This window comes from Pezoporus flaviventris, unplaced genomic scaffold (assembly GCF_033815535.1).
Source record: "Pezoporus flaviventris isolate CSIRO_AGI_PZ_B2104156 unplaced genomic scaffold, CSIRO_AGI_Pfla_v1 ptg000020l, whole genome shotgun sequence".
NCBI classification, from domain to species: Eukaryota; Metazoa; Chordata; class Aves; order Psittaciformes; family Psittacidae; genus Pezoporus; species Pezoporus flaviventris.
Window position 1 is genome coordinate 3,407,187 of NW_026892568.1, and position 11,366 is coordinate 3,418,552.

At 41.0% G+C, this 11,366-nt stretch overlaps 1 protein-coding gene and 1 long non-coding RNA gene across 3 annotated transcripts; one reads left to right on the plus strand and one right to left on the minus strand.

Moving 5' to 3' along the window:
- The first annotated feature begins 1,102 nt into the window (after window positions 1-1,102).
- CUNH17orf67 (chromosome unknown C17orf67 homolog) lies at window positions 1,103-7,082 on the plus strand. Of its 2 annotated transcripts, XM_061455373.1 has the most exons (4): window positions 1,103-1,435; window positions 2,101-2,201; window positions 4,991-5,130; window positions 6,607-7,082. In XM_061455373.1, the coding sequence occupies exons 1-3, from the start codon at window positions 1,381-1,383 to the stop codon at window positions 5,105-5,107; spliced, it is 273 nt and encodes a 90-aa protein (XP_061311357.1). In that variant the 5' UTR covers window positions 1,103-1,380; the 3' UTR covers window positions 5,108-5,130; window positions 6,607-7,082. The 2 variants fall into 2 exon arrangements, with proteins under 2 accessions (XP_061311357.1, XP_061311354.1); XM_061455370.1 differs by lacking the exon at window positions 6,607-7,082 and having other exon boundaries at window positions 4,991-5,934.
- On the minus strand, window positions 6,239-7,805 carry LOC133270306 (uncharacterized). The gene is made up of 2 exons (XR_009743727.1): window positions 7,658-7,805; window positions 6,239-6,639 (listed from the first exon to the last, which is right to left on the minus strand). It is a non-coding gene; the product is annotated as an uncharacterized LOC133270306 (long non-coding RNA).
- Window positions 7,806-11,366: the final 3,561 nt, after the last annotated feature.

Consider the following 11,366-nt stretch of genomic DNA (forward strand, 5'->3'; position numbering starts at 1 on the left):
CATCCACACAAGAGACACAACATTTCTTGGATTTTAGGCTGTTCACACGCTGGAAAATGCCAGCGTGCCACAGCTTAACGACACTCCGGTTTCCAAGGGAAGTCCCATCATGGGATGCCCCAGCTCCAGCATGGCCCGAGCCCTGAGCGCTTCCATCCCCTGCTGCGGCTCTCACGAGCCCTCACACCTACAGCACACTGTTTCTGTCAGACCTTTACAGACGGTAAAGATCAGCGTGAGGAGCTGTGCTAATGCAGCCTGGCTAGCTAAGGAGCTGGCAACCAGTGGGTACAGCAGCTGAGCACACCCCAAGGTGTCTGCCTGAGGGGCACTCACCGGCCTTGCTCTGATCTGCTGTTGGACTTCCTGAACCTTTCTGTATCTCATTGAGACTCACACTCTTTGCCACAGGTCACCCTGACTTGTGCAGGCACGGTGGCACAGGGCAATAAACACCACCTCTTCAGCAAATAAAAAGGCTCCAATGAGGAGGGCTGGCAAGCCCCGGTGAACCCCTGAGGTGCAGGAGATACAGGGATGTGCTACATGTCCTCTCCAAAGGGGAATGTTAATCACTCATGTCCCTTGTGTGAGCCGCTGATGGATTCTGACTCCCTGTTTCATACCCTAGATTCAAAGGGACACTTACTTCTTTTCCTACAGATTGGTGATGTTGTATGTCCAGCACAGTGCTGCTTGGAAGAGGACCTCTGCCGTATTTCTCAAGGCAGAAACTAGCTGCTTGCAGCAACATTTCTTATCCTACATTCTTACTTCACACTGTTTACTAGTCAGGAACACTTACAATCCTGTTTCTTATGATCCAGTTTTCCTTGTCCTGAAAAGAGAAGAATTCTGCGAGTTTTCATTTGCATGGTTCTATTAACGCTATAATAAAAACCTCTCTGCTGTGTTTTCCAGCAGTGACAATTTGCCTTTGCTAGAGTTAAACCCTATTAATATGCATTTCTGTGCTGCAGTTTGAGACAGTTTCTGAAAAAGGGGTCCCTCTGCAACAGCCTGTAACATTAACATTCAGTAATGGGCAACTGTTTCTTTTCAAGAGCAACTGCTCACCTTAGGCACCCAAACCCATTGCTTTGGTTTCACAAATGTAAACTATCCAGTGTAACTCTGAAGCCTGACGTGGAAAAAAGGACTTCTATTTTCTGTCCCTCAGGAACAGAGTTATGCTGAGGACGTGTGAGCAGATAACAGCCTAATTCAAAACCTCAGGCCAGATGTCTTCAGAATTATGCTATCACTCAGATTAGTCAAAGCATAAACAAACACTTGTGACTGACGTAGCTACTTCAAATAGGCTGATGCCTCGGTCAGCGCGACTCATTTCGGAACAGGCTGAGAGAAAGCAGAATCAAAATGAAGACGTTTCTTGTGTGTGTCTCCGTTTTGATCCTGATGACCACTTTTACAGGTAGGAGTTTGTATAGAACAAACCTGCATGTGTATGTAGCACAGCAGAGCATGTCATAACAGTATTAGTTCCACAACCTTGCATTTTACTATCTTCATATTTCATTTTTAACACCTATTTTTACATTGCAGGCTTTCCATGATTTGACTTTTAACAATCACGCTATTGTATTCCATGTTTTGCTCTCCACATTCATTTCTTGTAAAACCAAAAAGTTTAATATTCCTAGCTTACTATTTTAATATTATTTGCACAAGGTTCTGCAAGCAAAATGTTCAGTGGAAGCTCTCCTTTGCAACAAAAGGCTAACTCATTACTTTGAATATAGTCCTAAACAGTAAAGCAGCACAGAAAAGAACAAAGAACTGGAATCACTAACGCCAGTGATTAGATGGTACTGCTATATTCTCTCATTTTAGAGAGTAATACAAATATGTAGGGTTTGCTTCATAGAGGTAGAACTAGAGAAAGCACAAGCATAAAAACGGTTTAAAATTCCACTCGTATCTCCTGGAATGCAATATCCCCTGGGGAAGGGGCTGTAATGAAAGCACACTTTGTATATAGACAAAAATCAGGTTTGGAGACGTTTCATTTTACAACTGACAGATAAAATGTTAATGTTTTGGTAATTTCAGAGCTAATTTCTACTCTTCTATCTTTAGACACTTCCCCAGTTTTGGCTGGAAAAGATGCCAAACAGATTCTGAGAACTCGCCGTGGAGACAGACCGAGAAAAGCTGGTTTCCCTGATGAGCCAATGAGGGTGATTTATGACTTTCAGTTTTAAATTATATTAACTAAAACCCCCACAACACCAAAAGCCCCAAAACATTTGTGCTTAGTATTAGATTTATAGAGATTTAATTCCAAGCAGTATCTTATGAATATCGCTCTTTTAAGCAGCTGAGTTCTTCTGTGAAATATTACCCCCCCCCCTTTACATTCTTTCAATTACTGTTAAGCAGCATTCTGCAAGTGCTGAATGTTGCTGAGGAAATGTATGCTTGCAGAATGTGGAAATTATTTATCACGGTTCAAAAAAGTCAATTAAATTATGGAGAAGAAAGTGGCTTTTCATTTATAGAAATGTGGATTTCATCAGGTTGTTTCTGAAGAACTAAATAACAGGAAATGTCTTCTGCTTACAGCACATTCACTCAAGGCAGAAAGGAGATGCAGGTGTCAGTGGTCGGTGTGGAGATTGAGGTAGTTCTCAGCTAGCTTTTAAAATAATTTCTTTCACTTATTTATGGATGCTACAGATAGGATGGTTTGTTATGATATGGTAGGAGTTTTCAGTTGCTAGCTTAAGGCAGCAGCATTGGTACTGCAGGAAATATTTGTATTTATTTCTAAACTGTATTACAAGAAAAGAAAAAGAATTAAAGAACCTTCTGTTTTACTTGCTTTGACAAGATGTAATGTATAATTCTGCACTTCTCAAGAGGTACTTAAGGTATTTTAAAATTACTGCCTATTTCGTTCCAAAGTAAATAAACTGTGCTCAAATGACATGGTCCTGAAGAGGCAAAACCCACAGAAGTGAGAAAGCTCACAATAGACGGTGCATGTGTGACGAATGCACATGTGGGGCTCAGTTTAGCAAGGTGCTGAACACTTCTGAACTCTGTAGGACATGAGGAGTGCTACGTACCTTGCAGGATTGAGCTCAGTGTGTGGCAGGGTTGTGGAGACAGCCCGTGGGCTTCTCTTTCCAGTGGTTATTGTAGACCAGCCAAAAAGAAGCCACCTGGCCATGTGCCATTCCTGATGCACATGCTTTTTTGTCAAGTGTGATGGCCAGAGCAACTCAAAGCTGTCACAAGGATATCACATCATGCTGGTTAACAATCTTGTGCAATGAAGACTGTATAATAGAGCCAAAACCACACAACACTCAGTCTATGGTTTAGTTTTAGGTAGCCCTGTGAAGAGGAGGGAGTTGGACTAAATGACCCTTATGGGTCCCTTCCAATTTCCCTTCCATATTCTGTGGTTCTGTGATTCTAGGTGGGGACTAAAGGGAGCTAGGGCTAGAAAAGTGTTTGATCACTGACCTCTGCTGCTCTGTCCTCACCACTTCCATCCCACCATGATCAGTAGCAAACACTTTTTGAGACATTCCAACCTTCTTTTTATGTCCTTTTTTAAAATTTTCTTCCTATACAGCAATGCTGCCTTTCTGTAAGAAAACCCAAAGAGAAGAGTATTTGTTTTCCTCACTAATTGTAAAGGTTTTCAGTATAAAAACAAATATCTACTTATAGAAAACCTATCCTCCTCCTCCATGAGGAACTCAGGGATTTTCCCTTGTGAATGAAGGTGCATGGCTCCTCTATCCCTGTGCACAGTTGTACCCTGGCTCTAGGAGAAAACCTGCTTTTGTATGGATTCTTTGTAGCAGAATGAAATGAATGCTGGGATGAACCCACCTCTGTTCGTCTATTTTAAGCAGAAGCTGTTTGTACTAGGCCAGATCATGCTGAGTTGGGGAATTTAATTTGCAATTCTTTGTGACACTGTTTGCCTTCCAAGTGCTGTTTCACTCAAAAAGCCTGTTCAGTTACAGACAGCAAGATCTGCCATTTCTGATTATTTTTAAAGTGTCATTTATCTTATCAGCATGTTTTAATCTTATTTTGACTGAGACCCTGCTTTTAATCCTGCAGCATCCTATCAGTTATATAGTTCTGTTCTCCACAAATTCGTAATGCAGTCTTACAGAGGGATTTGAGCCAAGTCTCCCTGTGCTGCCAGGAGAGAAAGCACATTAAAAACCAGGATACTAATGCTTCCTGCTGGCCCCCAGTGTACCAACCCTCTGCTCAGCACAAAGAGCTGGAGCACAGCAGGAATACTTGGCCAGTGCAAAGGGTTTACACTATAGCTTCCAATCCTGCAACACCTACTGTGCAAAGCAGTGGGGGGACCATATATATGAAAACCTGTACCCAGTGTTCACAGAGCTTGTGAGCCCTCAGGCACTGGGGCTGTAAGTTTTTAAAAGTAAGTTTTGTTCTGGTGCAGGTCTGGTTTTTGGTACACAGCCCACCTCAGTTTGGTAACTCTTTGCTTACACCAACCCCCTATGAATTAGTATGGGAAATGCACATGATTTTATGGCTCACACAAAGACCGGTCAGCACTGATGCACGCTACTAACTAGAACCCTTTGGTGTACTGCCATATGATCCTGTCAGGGGTTCATGGTTTTTAATCAGCAGGAATCTATTTTCAAAAGAGGCTACAACAGACCTATCTGTGAGAATCCTTCTGTACCCTCAGGAACAACAGAAGCTTCTGTGCCTCTATGCAAATAAGAAATGTGTATGCAGAATCCCTGATTTATGAATACTGTAAAATTCTTGCTCAACACTTTTACTGATGTCAGTCAGTAAATACTGCTAGGGTGGGGAAGTTGATTGGCATCACCATTTCACTGTATTTGATGATTTTAAGGGGTAAATTACTTGCTCATATGTAAGGTTCATTGGCCTGACATTAGACTTGAGTGATCACATAATTAAATTACTTTTTCTTGTCTTCCAACAGGAGTACATGCTTTACCTCCAGCGCCTGGAGCAGAGAGCAGAAGAACAATTCCTTGAACACTGGTTGAATCCGCATTGCGTCCCACACTGCAACAGGGATCTGGTGCATCCAATCTAATGGTCTTGCCTACCCCACAAATGGTAGATAGATTTATTTTGCAGTGCCTGTTTCTTTCTTTGTAATAAAGGGCAGAGCCACAAACAGGAAGAGGAGAGAATAATCAGTGGCTGGAGGAAGTACCTTGTGCTAAAAGGTGTCTGGCGACAGATTAGTGGCAGGGAACATAAGTGTCCTTGGCATCAACTGTGTCACTGCAGTCTGTTGCTGTTACTAAAACATGTGGTTATCAATTTCTGTGCTGGATCTAAGTTGGTGACCACAAAACATTCTTAATAATGTTGCTTCAGACTGCTCCTCTTTCTTTCCCGTCTGCTCGTGCTCCTTTTCCAACTCATCTGTTCAAGTCTTGGACTTGTTCACTTAGCTCTCTGGAGGACTGTGGCAGGATATGTAAGATGCAGTCTGACCTGCTAGGAGCTCAGCCTGTTCTGCAGTATTCTCAGCTGAAATAATTTGCTGACTGCTGACTTTTTAGATGGAATTCACTATTTAGTACACATTCTGGCAAACCTTAACATGGAACATTCTCTCAGAGCTTGCATGGATTATTAGTTCTGTGCATAGTTTTCAACATCAGTGTAATAGATGCCATCATTTGCTTTATTGCCTCTGTTTATCACATGCATCATAGAATTTAATGGGAAAATATGTTCCAAAGCACAGCTCAGAAACCAGGCACTACTAACAAGCCAATTGGTGACAAAATGACACATCCCATTAGTACTCCATGCAAACTGGTTTCTGATATGGTCATCCTTTTTCCTTATGTGTTTTGCATGGAGCATCAGCTTATCGCTACATTAAAAAAAAGGGATGCATTGAGGTAAGGAGTATAAAATACAAGTAAACTCTTCCAATTACCCAACAGCCAAAATGATGCCAAAAAAGAGGATATACTTACATCTGTAAACGCTTATAACAGGATGAACCTTCCTTCTGACGTTCTTCAAACAGACATCAGATTTGTCAACTGGGATATATCTGAATCATTACCATAACAGTGATGCTGTATCACTTACAGTTAACCTTGTAACATGCAAGTTGCAGGTTTAGCTCCATACTTTCAAAACCAAGTAAAACAGACGGTGTCTGTCAGGGCTGATCTGTTTCAAAGACAGAAAGTGTTTCTGCTTAAAATTCTGCTATTTATTTGTATCTGTACATATCTAAATGCCTTTGATGCTGTGCTAGACTTCAGTGGAGCTCTGTTAGTCCACAATAAGACAAAGGTCTGAAACTTATTTAAAAACAAAAACACAAAATTCCCAAACCTTACCCCGAGGAGGCAAGTTGGCAGATTTCAAAACATCTTCCAGCTGAGGCACAGTTGAAAGCTGGCTCGCTGGCTGTTGGAATCCTTTGCTATGGCTGCTTACAGGCGATCGTGAAGAATTCATGTTAGAGAAGTGCTTAAATGATTTGAAGCCCTTTCTGTTATTAGTAATGTCAGTAACATTAGTTATGTTTTTAAATGACATTTTCTTTTCTCTCTGCAGATCTCTTTCTTTCCACAGATCTCTTCATGGCCACTGAAGAGGATATATACCATGATTATGTTAAGGAGGAAAAGATTATTCCTGCATTGTCTATGTGCTCATTGCAGAGCTGAACCTCTGCAATACAGTGCAATCCTAGTGATAGAGCAAAACCTCCAACTATAAATGGAAGTTTTATGTTATAGACCACCATATATTTTCTACCAGTAATGACTGCATATATGAATAAATACATCAAGGGTCTCCCTTAGTACGCCACTTGGAGTACGATGTTCAGCTGCTGAGCCCCCAGCATCAGAACAAAGACCCGCTGAAGCGAGTCCAGAGGAGAGGGAATTTTTACAAGGGCCTGTAGGGACAAGCCAAGGGGAATGGCTTTAATCTGACAGAGGGGAGATTGGGATGAGCTCTTAGGCAGAAGCTCTTCCCTGTGAGGGTGCTGAGGCACTGGCACAGGGTGCCCAGAGAAGCTGTGGCTGCCCCATCCCTGACAGTGTTCAAGGCCAGGTTGGACACAGGGGCTTGGAGCAACCTGCTCTAGTGGAAGGTGTCCCTGTCTGTGGCAGTGGGTGAAACTGGATGGGCTTTAAGATCCCTTCCAACCCAAACCATTAGAGGATTCTGAAGTAAGGGCAAGAATAAATCACTGATTAGTGCCAGAGCATGCTTTTTAAGGGTACAACTTCAGACTGTCTGAAGCAGCAGAAACTTAGAGGGAGAGGTTCATAGAAAACTGGAGATATAACCATGAAAAGAAGGCCAGCTCCCTAACTTTGGAGGAATCCTTAATTAAGTTTTCTAGGTTAAATAACAGTATTGTATGAAGACATAACATTTATGCAACACTGATCTATGTTTAATTGCCTGATGACTATTTCATGTATTGTTTCATAATAAAGGCTTGATGCAAACCCATTTTCAGATGATTTTGTTACTTTAGTCTCCCATACAAAAATCACTGGAAGTGAAGCTTATTACGGTGAAGTAGTGAGGAGATGTCAGAGGACTTCCTAGGATCAGCAGCTGGGAAGGACTATGGAGCAGACTTTACCATTTTGTAGTTTTTCTGCACAGCTTTTCCCTTTCCTTCATAATTCTGACAGGTCAGGCACATGTATCCAGCCATTTCTGCCTGCATGCCTTTATAACTTTTGCCTTGGTACTGAGTACCTTGTACAATCAGATGGTAAACATATGATACCTGCAAAACAACATGAACAATGTCTTGATGGCTCTTACATGACTGTTATGGTTTGCAGTGGCAACAGAATTAGTTATGAAAGGAACAAAGTAACTTTCAGAGCTCCTCACTGCAGTTGCACTGAGCCTGAGGACTGGTAGCGAAATAAAACAGTTTTATGCATATATATAAGGTAGTTACTGCTGCATCTGATAGGCTGAAACAGTTTGACAGTCCTTCTGGTATACTTTCCTTCAGTAAGAGAGCTCTCCTAGATGACTCCAAGGAAGTAATTTAAATCTCAAAGCATCAAAGGCTTGCTTTCCCCTGCCGTCAAGATGAAATCACAGATTAAATCTGGGAGGGTAAAAAAGTATCATCAGGCTGCTATTGTGTACTTCATTCATAATACTCGCAATACACAGATCTCAATTTGCATATCTCTGCTGAAGTTAAAGTCGTTAGGTGAAATCCTGGCTCTGCTTTTTCTTGCACAGTGAAAAGTTCATGCCAAACCCAATTATGCCAACTTTCACCCAGTGAAAGCAGATGTAAGTACTTCTCTGAAATACAAGAACTCCCACCTACTTATATTCAGTCATGAGTTAGATAACTAGTAAGGTTAAATAGTAGCTTCTAGGGATAACTCAGCAATACAGAGCTAATCCTAAAGCACACACGTGGAATAGACAGTGTTTATTGGTTCTAAGTTTGCTTTTCCGCATCTCATATAGGTATCTCCAAAGGATTATTAAGTCTAACTCACAAGGAGAAAACCAGAAACACAGCAAGGTGAAGTACTTCCAGGTCCCTGTTCCATGTTCTCTTTCACTTTATAAGGGAAAAATCTGTGGTATAGTGTTAATAGTCTTTAGCCTACATTTGTGCCAGGCCACCTGATCTAGTCAATGGGCTAAAGAGCCAACCCATATCTGCACTCAGTTTCAAATCAAAAGCTCACCAGTGTTTACAGAATTACAGCACTAAAGCTTCTTTACAAAAGTAAACTCTCTCCTAATAGTACCTACACTTCTGTTCTGTGGTAGAACTGACCATGGAAGTACCTCCTGGTCCATCAAGACAAGAAAAACAGCAGATGCCATATAGGAAAGTTTGAAACATAGAGAATACAGGGAGAAAAAAAGTGTAAAGAAAGAGAGAGAGAACAGAAATTATGAGGGTAAAGAAGAAAAACCCAGACTAAAGCCTATCAATCAGTGCCTCTGTAATCCTGAAGAATCCAAGATATTTCTTTTTAATATATTCAGCTCTTCTGCTAGATTTAAGAACCCAAGTCCTCCATTCATACAAATTAATTTGGGCCCTGCAAGTAAACAGAGAATCAACCTTCAGCCTACCTGAGAGAGACAGAGAAGAGGAGGCCATCACAGCACAGCAAACTTACATTTGCTCAGCACTGGCAAACACTGAAGTCTAAAGAGAGAGGGATGGGACGAGTGTGACTGCTTTAGACTACTGCAATGGATGTAGCACCCCCTCACCCTGCTTATTATACATCTCTGTATGTCCATAACACATCTATAGTGTTTTACATGTGATCCATGGACTAATAAAAGAGCAGCATCCTAGGGTCAGGTATAAATAAATTAACTCAAGCATTTATTATGACTCAGCAATGAAAACACTCATACAGAATTAGCATAAAAAGTTAACACTGCATAAACATCGTATTTATAGCTACAAAAGCTATGTAATAAGCTTTTCTCACAGTCCTTCAGTGTGGCTGTTCTACTGTGTTTTGATTCTTGCCCTTTACTCAGATCTTTCCTTCAAAGCCACGCTGTGCTTGAAATCATCTAAAGGGGAAATAGATCAAGTGTGTTCAAGGTCTATTTGGTCCATGTCTAAAACCTTGGGGAAAAAATGCTAGACTTCTATATATGCATGCAAACCATGGGCTTCCCTATGGTAATCTATATGGCATTATGTAATTAGAATTTGCATATGAAAGCCACGAGAGGGCTTAATATAGCTAAAATAAGATGAACAAGCATTCTGAAAGTTGTATACAGAATGGGAAAGCTAATGGCAAAATAGTTGATTTCAAATGCCTTTACAGAAGAGGATTACAAAAGACTTGGGAAAATCTTTAATCTATGAAGCAGATAAATATATCATTAGCTTTAATTGCTGCCTTGCTTTATATTCAGTGTCTGCTAATTTTGTCTCTTCTCATCTGAAAACTTGCCCACTAGATGCCACTGTTTCTGCGTATAAACGGCACCACAACTCTCAAAAGCTGTTTGACCCAAACTACTGCATCCCTCCTCCCTGCCCCTTGTTTTTCACCCCTTTTCTTAAAGTGTTCAGCTCAGATGACTGAAATAGTCACCTTAAAAACCCCACCAAACATTAAAACTTTAGCAAATGGCCGATTTTTTCCCCCTTGGGATCCAAGACTGCTGTGAACACAGATGCTAGTGTGGAGTCTGCATGGTTATGTGGGTGACATGGTTGAAAGTTTCTACACAGCACATTGGAGTGGTGACTTTATACTCTTTGCCATTCAAATGCAGATCTGAAGAAAGGACTTTGTGCGGCTGCAGTTCTTCCCTCTCAGAGTAGGTCCCACTTGATCTATCTCCAGTAACCCCAAAATGTAAGCTGCAGACTAATTGGTAAAAGCATCACTCTTTATGGCATTACATTATCTTATTATATTTATTACCTTTAGCAGATGGAGGGACTAGGTGTTAGGTGCAGTATAAACCTGTACAGACAAGGCAGACTGCGCCTAGGGCCCAAAATGTAGTACCACTTATAGAGTACATAAATAATACCAAATCTAATTTAAATACACAGTAACTCAGGGAAAAGAGACAAAGGCTGGCATTTCTGAAAGCATCAACTTCTTCAGCAAGGCCTAGACTAAAAGATTTTATCACAGACAGATAAATAGTATATGAAGGAGTTATGCTATTGCCACTAAGCAATTTGGCAGTTCAACTAACTGGCTGTTTTTATGAGACTGCCTTACCTTGCAGGAGATCATGCACCAGAAGTACTTGGTTATGAGGACTGGAATTTCCAGTCAATCACTTGCTTTATTCAAAATTCACTTGCACAGAGGTGAAGGCAATTGGAAATGCAAAACTCGAACTTGCCAGTTTGTAGTTTAGATGATAGGGTATTTGCCTGCTTCTCATGGGGACTGAAGAGTGTACTCTTCTAGTCACGATGACAGTGCTGCTTCTCTGGAGCATTCTGAAAAGTGAACATCAAAGAGAAAAAGTAAATAACCATAACAATCTGAAATGAAAGAGTGTGTATGGAAATGATTCCTTGCAGTACTTCAGGGCTTTCTTTTTTGCCATAATTGCAGCCTTGTTTTGAATATTGGAACCTCATTTTGAATGAAGGCTTCTGTTATCTGCCTTAATGAATGAATGCATAAATAATGGAGTGAAATTGGATTGATTGAATGTGATCACTGCGGTAGGAATCCAGTTTCGATTCTCAGTAAACGTTCATTTTTTAATGACTGAAGAGATGAGCGTGTACTTTGGGAGGTTATCTGAGCCTTTTATGGTCTAAAAAGGGTAGAAAATCTTGTGAGAAC

What these genes read in the sequence shown, in the direction of transcription:
- CUNH17orf67 (XM_061455373.1), top strand. Translation starts at nt 1,381, where the DNA reads ATGAAGACGTTTCTTGTGTGTGTCTCCGTTTTGATCCTGATGACCACT. An exon ending in CCTGATGACCACTTTTACAG is followed by an intron (nt 1,436 to 2,100) that starts GTAGGAGTTTGT and finishes TTCTATCTTTAG; the next exon opens with ACACTTCCCCAGTTTTGGCT. An exon ending in TCCCTGATGAGCCAATGAGG is followed by an intron (nt 2,202 to 4,990) that starts GTGATTTATGAC and finishes GTCTTCCAACAG; the next exon opens with GAGTACATGCTTTACCTCCA.